Consider the following 18,050-nt stretch of genomic DNA (forward strand, 5'->3'; position numbering starts at 1 on the left):
TTCTACAAGTCTCTACAAGTAATAGAAATTAAAGAAAGGAAAATTTAGTCTAGAAAATTTGTGGGGGTGGGGGGGAGGGGAGAAAGGAAGGCAGGAAGTATCCTAGTCATGAGATTTATTAAAGGGTGCAGGGTCTCCAGTATATCCGCCTTCATAGGAATATGGTCTCTCTGAGGAGATCTAGCACTCCTCTTGCATGAGGCTTTCCTTGTTTTGCTCAATCTGTCTTTCAAAGACCTAGAATGCAATTGAGCTGTTGGAACTGATGGGGAGCTGGGGTCCAGGGGAGTCTTTGGGCCTGAATCTGAAGCCGGATGAAGGGAGCACTCCATCACAAGTTTTAGTTCTCTGTCCATCTGGAGCAACTCTTGAAGCTTGTGCAGATCTTGCACTTTAAAGACACAGGCATATCCCTGAGGCAGTGATGTCAGAGTCAGCGGGTGGTTACCTGAGGCAGGAGTAGATGCAGACTAGAGCTGAGGCTGCTAGCGTGGAAACAGGCAGGAGCAGGAGCAGTCTGTTGAAACTACTCACAATAGAAATGCTCCTGACCAGGTAGCGATGTTGAACAGATTGGACAGACTGCTTCCCTTCGGAGCCTATATACCTACCTCAGCATCACCTGGGTGGGTCCTCAACTCTGGATTGGTTGAATGGTGTGGGGCCTATCAAAAGACCTTCAGGTAATTGCCTCTGATAACTCTCACACTCTGGCTCAGGGATGATTCATCAGGCTTATGCTGAGTCAGGGATGACTCATCAGGCTTTAGCAGGCTCAAAGATATCACATCACACCTACTTCAAAAGGTGTTTACCAGGTGTCTTCAGTTTGTCAGGATATGACCAGTGGAATTTCCCAAAGTAGCTGGGGTACATCCTGGCTTTCAGCTGCTTCCCATGAGTGATCAGCTGGACCACTGCCCACCCAATCAACAAGGTACATGAGCTTCTCTTGGAGAACCTTAAGTCCAAGATCTGCCTCACCGGGTATACTTGCTGCCTCTGGACCATGACGGGAGGGAGGGAGAAAGAAAGAGAGAGAGAGACAGACACAGACAGGAGAGTAGGTGGCTTTATCTGTCCAGGAAAGGAGTTATCAATATACTTTTTCAGCGGGGATATATGAAATATCAGGTGCATCATCATCATATTGGCTAACTGGAGTTTGAAGACTACCAAATTAACCTGTTGGATGATCTGGAATGGACTGAGATACCTGTAATCCAGCTTTCTTGAGGGCTAGGCAGCATCCTGGTGCTGCATCTAGTGTCATACTTTACCCCTGACCATGATGTGCAAGACTTTACAGGCAACTGTAGTTTTGGTCACCAGAAATTGAGAGACCAGTTTCATTGTTTCCAGTGACCGAAGTGGCCACCCAGGAGCGAGTCATGACACAACCAGAACATGGCCAGATGTTGTTGACCTTTGGGGACCTAGATCTGATCCTGCAATAAGAGAACACTATTCTTTATCAAGAAGTTTGAGTCGGGGCTGGGGCTGGATCTGTACTGGTGAACATTAATTTCACCACAAACAGATTGTGAGGCAGGGAAGACTTCACAAGGAACAATTAATCATTGTTGATTAGTACGTTGACAAAATGGCAAGGCTTCAAGACGCTGGTGGGTCTATCTCCCTTATACAGGTGCTGGTCCTGGTGAGGTAACATGTCAGGCTTACCATTCTGGGTACCAGGACAATAGGTCAGGATGAAATCAAATCAGGAGGGAAAAAAGGTACCAATAGATCTGGCGCTGAGAGCCTTTGCATTTCATAGGTACTCCAAATTCTTATGATCCATGAATACCTCAACCAGAAAACATGCACCTTCCAAGGGATGATCCCATTCCTCAAAGGTGGCAGTTCCTTGTGACAGACTTTGTAATTCTGTTCCACAGGTATCAACTTTCAGAAGCAGGATGCACAAAGATGGAGAACGCTCAGGGATCCATGATGCTAAGAGCACTGCTCTGATCACAGAGTCAGAGATGTCTGCTTTGAAAATGAAGGGTTTTGTCAGGTCCGGATGAAATATGACGGGCACTAATGTAAATGCTTCTTTCAGTTCATCAAAAGCAGACTGAGCTTCCTGATTCCAAACAAAGGCAGTGTCCTTCAGAAGCAGCTGGGTAACTGAACCACCTTCAAACACCCCTTGATGAAAGTGGCAAACCTCAGGAAGCACTGGACATCAGAGATGTTTCTCAGAGCTGCCCAGTCCACAACTGCAGACACTTTTTGGGGATCCATGCTTTACCCATTGGGGGGAAATGATATAGCCTAAAGTCAGAGGTGCATTGAACTCTCACTTCTTGGGTTTCCCATACAGGTAATTTGCTTCAAAACACTTAAGTACCAACCAGATGCATTGGTTATGAAGGGCTTGTTTTCCAAGATGAGAATGTTGTCTAAGTAGATCACTACAAACTGGTCCAGAACATCCCTAAATGTGTCATTGACAAAATACAGGAATGTGGTTGGGTTGTTGGAAAGACTTGAAGGGCATGATGTGGTATTCGAAATGGCCACAGCAGGTGTGAAACTACCTTCCAATCATGCCACTTGTACTCACTTAAAATTCTCTCTTTGTAGTTAAATAAACTTGTTTTATTCTTTAATCAAAACTAATTGAGTGTTGTCTTTAAACTGAACTGTATGGGTAACTCCATTTAAAGTGGCAAACAGTTGTATGTTGACCCTTTACAGGAGGAACAAACCTCCAATATCTGGACTATCTACAAGAGGGCTGGACAGTGCAGAACACACATTTTGTGAGGAAAATCCGGGACTGGGACTGTGTTGGTGTTACTCTGCAAGTGGTAGCCAAGGTGGGTGTAAGCCAGAGTGTGACTGATGTGCGGCTGGCAGGCTGCAGCTATACACAGACACTCAATGGTGTTACCTGCTGCCTGGAAGGCTATCTGTGAGCAGCCCAGGTGGGAGCCTCAGCACAAAGCATTGTGAGGCCCCCACGATTGCAGGGCAGGTTGACACAACCTCTTACTGGTCTGGACTTCACCCTGGAATGTCATACCAATGTACAAAGTAATGGGACTACTGAATCCCCCCAAAACAATCCTATCCTACCTCCTTTCCCACCATCCACTTCATGGCCAGAAATTTAAGAAAAAGAGGCTTTTAAAAGAAAAACATATTAACCACCTGCTGTAAGCTGACTCAATCAAAAGCTATAGGGAAACAGTACTGAAAAAGAAGAACTCTAACTCTCCTAATTATTTAATGCATAATGGCACAATAATAATAATGGCACTCCACTTACATAGCTCTTTCCACAATTTCATATTTTCAGATGGGGAAACTGATGCAAGGCACAATTTTATTCTAAAAGGATAGCTTAAAAGGAGAGAAATTGAAAGGAAAAAAAGATTTTCAGCTGAGATTTGAAATGATTTGGTACCACTGAGATGAAGAGATACACAAAGGTTGTGGCAGACAGTACAACTTCAGAGGAAAAGGTTTTCAAACCAACTATAGACAGATTTTGTGAAAGTGTGAAAAGACACCGACATCCCATAAAGTGAACGGGCAGACCACGGAGTGTTTGAAACACGTTGAGCAATGTGGCCACACTGTGTGAGAGAAACTGAAGCACATATTTTGGGACAGAAAAATGGACATGGATAAGGCACTAGTCACAAACACAGCAACTTTAGCCTCAATTCATTGGTGTGATGCTAAGCCCCTGCCTTTCCCTGGGATTCTTATGTTACTAAACCCTGCTTAGAGAATCTCTCTTTGTATCAGGTTCTAGAGAGCTTTTCCCAGACCTGAAGAAGAGCTCTATGGAGCTTGAAAGCTTGTTTCTCCACTGACAGAAGTTGGTCCAATAAAAGATATTACCTCACCCATCCTATATGTCTCATATCCTAGGACCAATATGGCTACAACACAGAAAACGTGTAATTATTTTCATTCATTCTCACTACTGCCCACAGAGTTCTGAATGGCAGCAGCAAACCTGACCAAAATTATACTCTGATTCGCAAAGTTCTGAGCACCAGTGGTGTCCCAGGGAATGCCTGTCTGCAGACTCAGGAGAACACTATATTAGATCACATATTAAGATCTATTAATCTATTAATTAGATCTACATATTAAGTATATTAAGAAACTCACTTTTGTAAACATACAAGTTAGAAACTTAATTTTAATTAAAGTTTAAATTCTGCAGATATTGATGGGTTAGGACTTCAATTGTCAGGGCAAGCTTTCTACTCACCAGTGACTGATGGTGATGGGGGCAGGGGAGAAGAGGGGGTTTGGCCTTGTTCTCTAAAAGCTTCCCAATGGCCCATCTTAGAAAACCATCTGTTCAGTTTGGAGTCTCAATAGAGTCTCAGAAGCCATTACAATGAAGGTTACTGAGATGGCAAACAACCTTTTACTTTTCAGTTCGGAAGCCTCTGGCTCTAGGGGTTTGATGCTAGAACTGAACTGTTAACCATTATTTATAAGATTCTATTAAGATTTTCAAACTTGTATCGCTTTGGTAGGTAAATGCTGTGGTTTAATGCTGGGAAGCCTTGTTTTGTTTTATTTTTTAAAGTAAAGGAATTCTACTTAGGCCTAGCATTGATGTATGTAATGATTATGGGTTAATAACTGAACAACTTTTTTAAGCTTACAACAATAAATTAATGAAAAAATAAAATTGAATTTTGCTGTGCTAGAGAAGTTCCCACACATTTTCATAGTGTGGAGAGCACCTTAGAACAACTGTGTTGTAGATAATCTACCCACTCACTGGTGATTGCACAGACCTCCCCCACACCTTCACAATTCCTTAACATCCCTGTTGCAACTACAGCAACTGCTCGCCTGGATGAAGTAATATTAGGAAAGTACTTATGTATTTTTAGCTTCCCTTAATATAATTTAGCAGCTGGAAATGAGATGCCAGAACCATGTGACCATCTAGCAGTCTGTGAATCACTATCAGGAAATATCAAAACAAAAAATTTTGTTTCAAAACAACATTTTGAAACAAAATTACAGTTTTCATTTTGACAAATAAAATATATTCAAACGACTGTCCACTCAAAACATTTTCATTTTGGTCAAAGTTTTGTTTTGAGATTTCTGATTCAAAAAACTTTCAAATTTTTCATTCCTTAAGAATTTTCTGATATTTTGACTTTCGCTTCTGATTTGAAAGGGAAACTAGTTTAAAAGTACTGAAGTTTCCAGCAGGCCACTTTCTGCGCACCTATAATCACAAGTCAGAGATATAGGGAGTTGTAGAAGTTAAATCTGTATGTAAGTGTAACTTTCAGGTTTCATGTTTAATTTGTTAAAAAAGTTAGATTCAAGTCCAAGAATTTCTAAAGGCCTAGCCATTACCATCAGATAGATTACCGTGGACATCACATGAGAGGTGGGTTTTGCATACTGCATAAGATTCCCTGTTGTCATCCTACTAAATACAAACCCAGAGATTTTTAGGCCTCTCAGATTTGCTTCCCAGAGGGCAATACATCAAACTGCAAGGTAGTCAACTACCTTCATCTCACACTGGAGGAAGATTCCTGTACAACTATTAGCGCCAGTAATTAGGCATCTCAAGGCCATATTTTCAGAAGTGTTCAACACTCACATCTGGTGCTATTTTTTTTGTTTGTTTGCCTATTTTAAAACAACAGCTCAGCACCTAGTAGCAACCACTGAGAACAATGAGGTGCCAGGGCTGAGCACTTATGAAGTGGGGCCCCTCAACTTCAAAATTGGTGTAAGTCTGAAAAAAAGGTCAGTAACCAGATATGGAAATATTTATCCTCCTTTACGCCAACTTTCCAAGTGCCATTTTGCATAGCACCAACAAAGATGGCTGCAACCGGCCCTATACCAAACAGGAAAAACTACATTATTTATGCTGTCCTGTGCACCGCTTCACCCTCCTATATTGACAGTCTGGGCTCTGTCCCATTTCTCAACAGGACAGTTAAAATCTCAAGCAAAGACAAAGAACAATGAAGTTAGCTGTTCTTAGCTGCATATATGAATTCATTAAGAATACTATTTTATGTACCACCACCATGATTTTCTCTGCCCGTCAACTTCAGGAAAAGTGCTGTGAGCAACATTGACCTCCATACCTGGCCTTCAATGACCTCACAAAAGCATTTGACTCTACCGATCATGAGGCTGTGGAGAATTCTCCTTTAATTTGAATGCCTGCCAAAATTTATTATGTTCTCTGACTCCTCCATGACAACATGTCTCTGACTGTTGTCAGCAATGGATCTGAAACAGACTCCTTCCTAGTCAAGATAGGAGTAAAGCAAGGTTGTGTCAGCTCCAACCTTTTTCTCCATCCTCCTTGCAGTCATCCTTCTTCTCATCCGTGACAAGCTCCTCCCTGGCCCGGACATTCAATACAGAATGGACAGCAAGCTCTTCAACCTCAGTCGCCTCCGATCCAAGACAAAACGATCACTAAGGCTGCGAGTTTGGCACGGAGGTCATGAAAGTCGACCTCTGTGACTTCTGCAGCAGCCAATGCAGCTCACCCAGGGGCTGCCTGAGCAGCTTAAGCAATCCCTGAGCCAGCCGCAACAGCCACTGCTGGGGCAGTCTCAGGCCACCATGTCCTTCTCCCGCAGCGGCAGCAGGAGTTTGGGTGTGGGCTCAGGGCTGGGGTGCAGGACGGGGTGAGGCCTCTGGACAGCGCTTACCGGGGGGTGGGGGGTAGGCGGGATGACTCCCTGGATGCGATTCCCGGCCGATTGGAGCTGCGGAGGCAGTGCTTGGGGTGGAGGCAGCGCGCAGAGCTGCCTGGCCACGCCGCCACCTAGGAGTAGAGGGAAGGGGATGTCACTGCTTCGGGGAGGCGTGAAGCCAGGCAGGTAGCATGCCAGCCCTACCCACATGTACCCACTGCACCCCTGGGCTGACTCCCCTCATTCCCTGCAAGATTTAGTCAGGGGTATATAGTACTAGGCTATGGAGAGGTCACCGGCCATGAATTTTTGTTTACTGCCCGTGACCTGTCCATGACTTTTACTAAAAATAGCCCTGACTAAACACAGCCTTAACTATCACTAAATCAGTCACTGAACTCCAATATGCAGATGGCTATGCCCTGTGCGCTCACTCAGAATATGATCTTCAAAAAATAGCCAACACTTTCTCTGAGGCCTATAACCAACTTGGTCTCACACTCAACACCAGGAAAACTAAGGTACTCCACCAACAAGCTCTGAATCACCAGGATCCTGCTCCGGTAATTCAGATCAATAAAGAAACCCTGGAGAACACAGAGCACTTCTTTTACCTCAGCAGCTACGTATCAGATAAAGCTGACATTGAGGAGGAAATTCAACAGTGCCTTCAAATGCGCCAGTGATGCTTTTGGACACTTGACAAAACATCTTCAAAAATCGTGACATTAAGAATCAAACCAAGCTTCTCATGTACCAGGCCATTGTTGTCCCTGCTCTCTTGTATGGTGCTGAAACCTGGGTCACGTACAGTAGACACCTCAAGGCTCTTGAATGATACCATCAATGGTGCCTCTGCAAGATCTTCCGAACCAGTGGGAAGACCAAGGCACCAGCATTAATGTTCTGTCCCAAGCCAAACCTCCAGCACTGATGCTATGATCATCCACCAACAACTCCACTGGGCTGGTCAAGTTCTTCGAACGCCAGAAAATCGAATCCTGAAGCAGGTCATGTTCTCACAATTGTGCCACGGCCAATGGACAAGGGTGTGGGGGGAGTTCTTCAAAGACACCCTCAAAGCCAACATGAAGAAGTGCAATATTGACAAACTCATGGGAAACCGAAGTCCTCAATGACCTAAATGGAAAAGGACTTTGTGGCAAGGATCCCAGTATTTCGAGATCCAACAGAAACAGGAAATGGAGAAATGGAATAAAAGGAAAGAGCACACCGCAGCCCCACTCAACAATCTTGATCCACCCCTTCCATTGGGAAACGTCGACCCTAACTGTGACAAGATCTGTGGATCCTGGATTGGTCTCATTAGCCACCAGCAATAACTGACTATCATTATATGAAAGAGAACCATCCTTGAACCTTGAAGGATCGTGGACTACTATACTATTTTATGTTTCTTTTTCTTGAAAATTACAGTGTAGTATCACAATTTAAACTGCTCATTTCAGCATTTTGAGTCACCTGCCATACACAAACATGGTGGTCAAGTGAAAAACAGTTTCCACTAAAACTAACACAGTCAGTGATCTAATTGTTTGAACATTGCACCGCTATGCGGTAAAACCTTGTAGAACCCCTGTATTTACGCTGCCTACTGGTTCCTGCTATAAAAGTCCTGGGATTTTTTTTTCGGAGACGTTTTAACCCGCTACATTGTTTGCAGCAGACCTTTGAAATTTTGCAGGGAGGAAGCCCTCAGACAAGACATGTGCCTTTTGCTTGTGCCATAAAATTCTATTCAACGTGGCTAAGTTGTAAACTGTTAAGCCACCACTTCCCTTCTTTTACTTGCATTACTAAGGAAAATTCTGACAACATGCCAAAATTATAACCGAACTTGAACATGGTAACAAACAGAGCCTAAACTGCCATTCAAACAGCAGTGGCACAAATTTGTACTCAAAATGCCAGGGAACGACAAGAGCAGCCTGGGATGAGGGGAGGAAGAAGAGAGCCAGATCAAACTTCCCCCTGACCACAACCTCTGTCACATGGCTTGATAGGTCCATTTTGCCCTCTGGGGGCATCACAGGGGGCAAGTGTGTCTCCAACCCATGGAAGAGGTGGGAAGACCCAGGCTAGACTCCCCACAACTCCCGCTCCACCATTTTGGAAGAGTAGAGAGACCCCCCCCAACCCCGCCAAAAAAAAAGGGGGGAGGGAGGAAAATCCCAAGGCCTGCTTCTTGCACACTCTTCCAGTGTCACTTTCTGACACCAATGCTGAATAGTAAGTTCTTGGTTTGTCTGTTTATTTTTAAGTTCTTTTTCTTCATTTTCCATTTATTACATCATTAACTACAGCTTTTGGTATATGAGGGACAGTTCTGAGATACTGATGGATTTCAGAACTGAAGATACTCCAGTAGTCTTGCTTGACCCCTGTAATAACACAGGGGGTGATGTAACACATGAAGTTCTAAAAAGTGGCTGGTGGCCACTCACATCTTTAATAAAGAAGTGAAGCCTATAGAAACCGCAGCTTCCAGCTATACAATTCTTCATCTTGACGCAGACAGAAGGCTGCTGGAATCAAGACTGATCACTGCATACTAGCAGCCACAGTACCCATGGCCTACACCTCATAGTCAGAAGGTAAGATCAGCTCAAACACGCTCTGCCTTACAGATTTGAAGTCCCTCAGCTCAGGAACATCTGAGCTCCTGATATGCACATTTACCATTCTTTTCTTATTCTGGACTCCACTCTTTCAAACTATTTTAATACCCCTAAAAATTCAAAGAGTACAGTATTATAACAATACCACTTAGTGGCCTTAATGAAGCTTATTGTCTGTGACCTCTCAATGCTAACTTACCTTCTCTCCGCTAGAGTAGAAGAAGTATCGCAATCGGACAATGTTACAGTGATCCAACTTTCTCATGATCTGGAGCTCTCGGTTCTAAAAGAGAAAAAGCACCATAAGGTTAGAAAAATTGTTTTTTTGTTGTTGTTTTTTTTAAAATAGTGATGTTACGGTGTAGTGTGCACCTTAAATGTATTGGCCAAGAGCACATGAAAGCCACTGAATCAGGGATGCATTAGGAATGGGGTGTTGAAAAGAAAAAGTCTGGAAGTTTAAAGTAGCTCCTTTGTCATAAGTACCAAATGTGGTTTAGTCTGTCACATGTTGCTCCTCATTCCTCTTCCTCCAATTGTTTTAACTATAGTATTCAGGGGTGCAGATTTTCTTAAACTTAAGAGCGCTGTAATTAAACAACCAACCCAAGGTGTCGAGCACCGGAGCTTGTTGCTGTCAAGCAGATGCAATAAATATTGTATTCAAACTCAGTTAGTTTTCAGTTTGTATTTTCTAAGCTTTGAAAGCTACATATTCTAGTCTGAATGGTCAGCAGGCTTGAACTGTCCACAGAGTGGAATGGTAGTGATTTCACAGTTAAGGCTGCAGCAGGGTTTTAAATCTTTATTTTGAAGATGCTGTAAAAGTGATAAAAAACAGAACAGACGTTAACTGACAATAATTTATTTTTTTCGCGTTGGTTTGGAGCAGTATGGGTAGATACAACTAAGTGATCAAAAATAAATTCAAAAATTTTAAAAGGTGATTCCACCTGTTCTTGGAACCTTTTTGTCAGAAATGTCTAGAGTTCATGGATCTGATTTCTGCTTTGGACAATACTACGTAGAAGCAGGTACTCTCTTTTTCTTCACAATGTTTCTAAGCCGCTATTGAACAGCGGAGAGAGAGACAGAGACAGACAGACAGGTAGGTGAACACATTTCCACACCAAATACTCCTGTTGCCTAAGGCAGTTCCCTGAGCTGGGAATCAGACAACCATGCAGTCAAATCTCACTTCTACTGACTGAAGTCTGACAAGATTTATACAGAACGATCAGAAGGACACTCTGTTTTGCTTGGCAGAATAAAGAAAATTACTGTTAGTGACTAAACATCTCCACTTTGTAGCAATCCAAAAAAGCAATTAATTTAAAATACATTTATAGAGCACAATAAATGTGCATTACCTCATGACAGATGACAATGGTCCCTGCCTCAAAAAGCTTAAGACAAAGTGAGATGGTGACAAACATAGGTGTGTAGGGAAATAGACTGGGGCCCCACAGTGATGAGCTGACAGTACAAACAAAGAAACAATCCATTTTCCAGAGAGTCTTACACACTAAATACAAAAATAAATGAAGAGCTAAAGTGTGGATGGGGATAGAACACAAAAGGAGATGTAACTAACAAAGCCATGCCAATTCATGTATTGTTATTGGTACATTCCCCCCCAACACCATCCCCTAATCACTTCTCCCATGTTCTCTTTTCCACATCTCTCTTTTACCTCTGCCTAAACCGGAGGAGATAGTGTAGCGTATCAGTAGCAAAAAATGTTCAAGCTTTATTAAATAGAGACTAGTCACTATAAAATCAGATCTGAAACTAGCTTTTTATACACATCTAATTTTGAATGTACCCCTACACCTTTACTTTGCCAGATTTCAACTAATATACCTGAAATTTGGCATGCAGCATCTTAGTCAAGGGAAAAATCTTTCTGCAAGACTTGGGGTAAATGGGAAAAGAAATTTGAGAGCTGGGGGGGGGAGGGGATAAAAAATTCAGGCTAGTTTCTCATTTCTGGGTCATTTTCTTAACTTTTTTTTTTGCTTTGTCACATGCCCCGCCAAAACAGCTTGATTTAGAAATATTAAATTTGTCTTGTTAGCACTGTTACCTCTGACTAACTTTGGGAAGATTTGGGAGGGAGAGAGCGTTTCCATACACCTAAGTGCACATAGCTAATGTCTGCTTTATAAAGCATCACTGTCATAATTTGGACTTCATAAGCCATGCATCAGAGCCCCTCCCATCCACCCCCCCATCATTACTCTGCAAACTTCAGAAACTGCATGTATCATATGGAGATCTTAAAGTATGCATGGTTCTGACCCTCAGTTAAAGAAGCTTCCTGCCTCCTGCTTCAAAATCCTTTACCATATACCCTTAAGAACAGGTGCTATCTAGGAGGCCTTGAGTTTTAATCCCATCACTGCCATTGACTGACTTTAAATCACACTTTGTATTATATAGCACTTTACAATCAGTGACATTTCACAATACCATTATGAAATTGGCAATTATCTTTGTTTATAGATAAGGAAACTGAGGCTCAGAGAAATGATTGTTCAAAAGCCCCACTGTTTGTGGCAAATCCATGGAAACAACACAGGTTTTGTGCATGACAGGCACATAAGCGTCTCAAATTACCTCTCTAATGTGCTCCATTTCTAACCGGGAGAAGCCCACTCCGGGGGGGAGAAAGAGAGAAGAGAGTTCAATTCTTCAATCATTCTGTCCCTGATCTCTATTAAGATTGCTAAAGAGGAACCAAATATTACCAGCTATGATAGCGTTTTCTGTAAGGCACATTTATTCACTGGGAAGAAGAATGAGTTCATCAACATTTCACACTAACCACTGGACATTCATCATATGGTATCAGCTTTTAGTCATTGGAGAAACAGGTCAAATCTGAACAACTGATCCTAAATACGAAAGGCTCCTTATGCCATCAGTCATTGAGCTTTCTATTATGATAGCAATCTTAATACTTTCTGGAGGGTTTTCAAGGTGTTCACATTTCCATTGGAGTACTGAACACAAGATTGGAAATCTGGAAGTTCTGAGATTGAAACCCAGCTCCACCAGTGATTTTTTCATTACATGACCTGGGGCAAGTAATGCCTTTGTTTCAACAGCTTGAAGATGAGGATAGTAATAATTTCACACCTCCATGGGGTACTGGAAGATAAATCAATGTTTGTACAGTGCTTTGAATGTGTAAAACACTACACAAATATTATTATTTCAAAAGTATCTTTATAAACTCCTGAATAAGTGTGTGTACTCCAGCTCATACTGTTGCTTCATGATCTTAGGATCTGTATGCCTGATACCATACAATAATACATTCTAGAAATCAGCAGATGTTATTCTATACTGTTACAAGTTCTATTGTGTCTCAGTAACCCATTCCAGGACAAGTGCGATCTCTGCTGCTCTGACGCCTCCCACTCCTTGCTCCATCTCCTTAGGCGCTCTCCCTAACCATCTGTCTCAGCTCCATGAACAGCTCATTATTGAGTGGTGACAGGAGAGTTAATTCAACCAAACATACAGTAAAACTAACACTTCACATACTAGAATCTAACAGGATAAAATGAAGGATTTTTATTTCTTTAAAGTAAAACCTAACCAATCTCTGAATCACAGTTCACCTGAACAAACTAGATCAGAAATACATAAACAGCTGTGAAATTACAACAATTATTGTGACAGGGAACACATACTAAAGTTGATGATGATTAAAATAAAATAATCTAATGCTAAAATATGCAGTAAGCTTTTAAGGACCCATTTTTCTCATATTAGTACTCCCAGTATATAAATTTCCTTGAACAGCCTAAATAAACAAAAGCCACTCACTTTACAAAGTAGCATCTTACCAAGTAGTTCCCATCTACAGTGACTATTCTTGACTTGGATATCACTCAAATCATAGCTTTTGAAATAAACAGAAAAGCTCCAAATAAAATGTCACAAGCAGATGAGAAAGTGTGAATGGAATACAGCATATAAAATCAACTTATATTAGCAGAGAGCCTTATTACATAAATCAGTGATGGCTACCTTACATATAATTATAACAGATAAAATGCTTGTCTAAGTACAGCGTAACTAAAATCATTTCAGAGACACAGCCAAAAAAGGCTGACAGAGCACATCCAAAGTAGAGGGTGGATAAAAACACAAGACCTCTGCTCATACCCAGTAATGCCTCTTTCTTGTATTCCAGAAGCAACAATCCAGACAGTGACTTGGGTGATACATGTGCAAAGACAAGCTTCACCTAGAACAGTGGCTCTCAAACTCTGGGTCAGGACCCCAAAGTGGGTTGGGACCCCGTTTTAATGGGGTCACCAGGGCGAGCATTAGACTTGCTTGGGCCTGGGCCCGAAGCTTAAGACTGAGCCCCACTACCCAGGGCTCCGTCTTCGGCTTCAGCCCTGGGCAGTAGGCTCAGGTTACAACCCTCCCCCAGGTGAAGCCCTTTGGGTTTGTCTTTGGCCCCCCAACCAGGGATGGCAGGGCTCAGGCTTCAGGTTTGGCCCTCCAGCTCAGGGTGGCAGGGCTCAGGCTTCAGTCCCCCCTCCTGGTGTCGTGTAGTAATTCTTATGGTCAGAAGTGGGTCGCAGTGCAATGAAGTTTGAGAACCCCTGTCCTAGAATGTCTTCTATCAACAATCCCACCAAATGTTACTATACCAGTTTTCTCAAAAGCAAGGAAACGGCTTGGTATAAAAAGGCTTTTAAAAATTTTCTTTGGGAGTAGACTATGGTTTTTTCCAGGTTGTACATTTCCAAATTTCTACAAACCTTTGCTTACCATAGCTACAAACCATAGAGCAGTTAGTCTAAATCAGAACTATGATCTCACTAGGCATTAGTGAATGTCCAGCCCTCATTCCCAATTGCCACACTGGAGAACAAAAAGATTTATTTATAGTGAAATAAAGAATTCCTGAAGCACACATTCTTTTGAGAAACACTGAGCATTAAGGGGCTACAAACAGATCTCTTTGCAACTTATTTTCAGTTTGTGTTATTCAGCTAAAACCAGAATGAAAGGTGGGGGTGTTCACACGTGAATCTAGAAAGTTAAACTCTGAAGTTTTTCTTGGTGACAGAATTATAAAACCTGATGTGCCAGAAGTGCCCCTTCGGTAATGATTATTCTACTAGTTCTAAAACACTTTTCCTAGCCCGGAATGCCAAAGAGACTACCTATACAGCTTATTATTTTAAATTAACCTGTTTGCCCATCCCACATTTCAGTTACAAAAATTGACCGGACATGCTCAGGTTATAATAATCCTGTAATATAACAAAGGTTGCTTCATGTCTTCTTTCTAGCCTTCTAGAAGAAGCACTTTCTCTAGTCTCTCCCATAGGTTCCCCACCCAGCCGTGAAAATTCATCAGAACACAAGTAAACTGCAATGGATTTAGAACTGGAGAAGCAGGAAATGGGCTTGAATTACTGTACTCTGCTATTATAGACCAGGAAAACAGCTTTTCTTTACAACAGAAGTTCACAATGTTATTCACAGCATGAACCTTTCCTTGATCAAGAGATTGATCACAAATGGAAGGCACTGTGCCTGGTCCCCCTGCTTTCCTAGACATACGCCCTAGCTGCCTTTATTCTTTACTAGGTGCTTCCTAGGACAAACCTTTCCTGCTGGTGGCTGACAGTTCTAGTCTCACTGGTAACCCCACTTGCTGAAGACAGGCCTTGCTTTGTTTCCTCTTATTTATAGCAGCAGCATATAGGAGATGGAGTTACGTTTGCTTTACCTCATTTCCACCTATATTCTCAGATAGTTTAGTGCTTCTGAACTTGCATCTACCTTGAGTTGGAACAAGTAAAGTGAATGAAGAAGCTGCTGAAAGCTTTTGTATAGATCTCAACTGTATATTCATATCAACATGTCATCTGGGTCCAGACATGCAGGGAGTTCCTTCAGTTTTTCCTTCAGATAAAGGCATTTGGGTTTGGGACCTTGGGCTTCAGAATGAGTGTTTTAAAACCTCAGGAGAGTTCATTGAGGCTGGTTTCCTCTGCCATGAACATCAAAACTTGTCTACACAAGTTTAGCTTAGTGGGTTAGACAAATGGAACACTGTACTCCACACATGGAATTATTCAGGAATATCTACATGTGTAGACATGCCCTTAGAGACTCTAAACCCATTCTTCCTCATGTGTCTTACCTGGAGACAAGCCCTAGTTCTTCAGAACAGACAAGGCGTATTGAATCTTCTCTAATTCACTCAGACTGCAATGCAGGAATGAACCACTGCCCACTATTTCAGCAACAGAATTCCTTTGCTGAAACAAGTTAGGCCATGGCTTTAAGTAATGGTCCCTTCTGGCCTCAGAATCTATGAATTTGTATCATGTTATATAGTTATACTGCAGACAAATAAAAGCAGACCCAAGGACAGTAAAAACTTTAATAATTTCAGTGTTCTTGTCCTGGTCCCTTCTAAGCAAAAATTTTGAAACCATCTTACCACTGATGTCAAAGCACAAGTGGATAACAGATGCTTGCAGGGTCAGGCCCAAAGATCATCAAAGATTGGAGATTGTTGCATCTATCCTGGATTTTCCATGAACACAGCTGTCTCTTGTACAGTCAGAGACAGAGAGTTCTAATGGTTTTGCTAGAAGCTGCACTTCTGCAAAAGTAACGAGTGACTCACTGCAGATAGACGGAACCTGGGTGCCCGGTAAGATGAAGGCTTTATGGGATCTGCCCAGGCTTCAGTTCCAGAAGACTCTCTTGTTTGAGCTTCAGTGACTGACCTGGGGAGAAGTGCAGGTAGGTCCAGTTTTCTAAATGTACACACACACACACAATGTCTGCATCTTCCTCCTCTTTCCCCTCATCATGATCTCCATCCTCCCACAGATCATCTTCTTCAGCCAAGGTCTCCTATTATGACCTTATTAGGTTCAATTTCCTCTGTATACTCCTCAAATGGTCGGAGGAACTAATGCAGTCTTCTCAGCCACGAGCTAGGAAGGCAGTGATGGAGCAGCAGAGATATTCCCTTTCTGCATTTGTTTGGATGCCTGAATGGTAAAGTGTAAAAACTCCACTGAATCTAGAATTATTGAGGAGTCTTCTGTACTAGAGAATTTTGTTCTTTGTGGTGAAGAGACCCATGTGATGTGATGATGAGATTTTGTAGGGTAGGGAACATTGGATTTCTGGCCTCCTTCTTATTCCCCTCTTGCAATGTGGGCCGTGAAGAGCAGGACAATGAGGGAAAGAGGAGCAAGGTTGGCTTTGTGCCCTTGTTTGAGCAAGCCTGCCTTTGTTTAGCTGGGGATGTTGACCTGATCAGACAAATTGCTAAACAAATTGCATCCCTGTCCCCACCTTGGACATCATCAACAGAGGACTGGTTCATCTGATCATGGCTGAGTCGCTAATCAAGTGGTTCCTCCTAGTATCCAAGTAGTTCTTCTGCCCCTCTGCGAGGTCTGTTCTTCCTCTCTTCCAGGGGGAATGCCAAGTAGAGCAGCTTTTCAGTCTCCCCACCTGGGTTGCTACACAGGAGTTGGTGAGGGAGTGCCTACTAAAGCTGCTGCTGTTAAAGAGAAGCTACCACTGTCAGAATAGCTGTTTTGAACTTCCTCCACTACCATCACATGGATCAAACAAGCAGATTATTTTGTGTCCCTTGAGTGCTTCCGGTGGCCGAGCCCCCAGGTGTGCTTCTGGAAGTTCGAGGGGCTGGGCTAGAAGACTTTGCTCTGTTATGCTAGCAGGATAGGAGATTGTGCCTGTTCTGTCTTGGTCCTGAGTGATGATAAAGTCAAGCAAATGTAGGGACAAAGCTATGCTTATATCTGCTGTCCTCCCTCTCCATCTTGCTATGTCTTATAGTGGAAATTACCTTTGCTGCAGTGGCTGAAAATAGCTGAATGGAACTTCTGGACCTGTTTACTAGATGAGTCCACCTCTGGGCTCTCCAGAGTGTTTCCAAAAGACAGTCTTGATAAGGTAAGGAGCTCCTCCTCTCAACTAGCCTCCCTCCACATTTGAAGAAGAAAGGTGCAATGCTAAGTTGTATAGGGGCCTGGCAACGAAGACACATGCTGGCCACATCACCTTTGCCTGGTCAGCCACTTTGGATGCCAGTTGCAGGAGTTTGGAGCATATAGGATGTGCTGTGACAGAGCATTTCTTAGACCTCTTTCTAGCCACCTTCCTACTAGAGAGTGAGATTCCCCCCACACACACATGCTGAAAAACAAACAAGTGGAAGTTTGTGATGGTTAAACCTTATTATATGGGGGTTTATAGCCATCAAGACCTGCTCGCAGAGAGGAATTATAATCCAAGCACCTGGATTGCTGTAAGAAATCAAAGCACACCATAGCTGCAGTAAAGGGAAAGTGAATCTAACAGTGTTCAGATGAAGAACTGTCAGACTAGATACTGAGCCACAGTGCTCCATTGGCCATAACAGAGGATACCATGCTGCCAAGGAACAAGCAGAATTGATCAAAATCAGCTTGTTCTCCCTGAACCCCACTAGCAGAGGCCAACTCCTGCAATCTCTCTCACTAAGAGCCTAATTTAACAGATTATATAGAGATAGCTGGCAACCAAAGCCTCCCACACCTTCAAATGTCCTCCTGAAATGTGTCCCAAACACTCCCATTCATTAGGTCTTTGAATGCTGTCCCTACTCCCTACAACAGGTTATATTAACGGATTCCTAGAGACAGAAATAAATAAAAAA

The 18,050-nt window shown here is 42.6% G+C and overlaps 1 protein-coding gene across 6 annotated transcripts in view; it reads right to left on the reverse strand.

Annotated features, from left to right (window-relative positions):
* The window catches only part of GSK3B (glycogen synthase kinase 3 beta), a 267,577-nt gene that overhangs the window by 131,700 nt on the left and 117,827 nt on the right, over positions 1 to 18,050 (reverse strand). For all 6 annotated transcript variants that reach the window (XM_073309439.2, XM_073309445.2, XM_073309401.2 and 3 more), the window contains exon 3: positions 9,519 to 9,602. In XM_073309439.2, the coding sequence (XP_073165540.1) occupies positions 9,519 to 9,602 (84 nt within the window). The remainder of the gene's footprint in view (positions 1 to 9,518; positions 9,603 to 18,050) is intronic.

Source organism: Lepidochelys kempii, chromosome 1 (genome assembly GCF_965140285.1).
Source record: "Lepidochelys kempii isolate rLepKem1 chromosome 1, rLepKem1.hap1, whole genome shotgun sequence".
Taxonomy (NCBI): Eukaryota; Metazoa; Chordata; order Testudines; family Cheloniidae; genus Lepidochelys; species Lepidochelys kempii.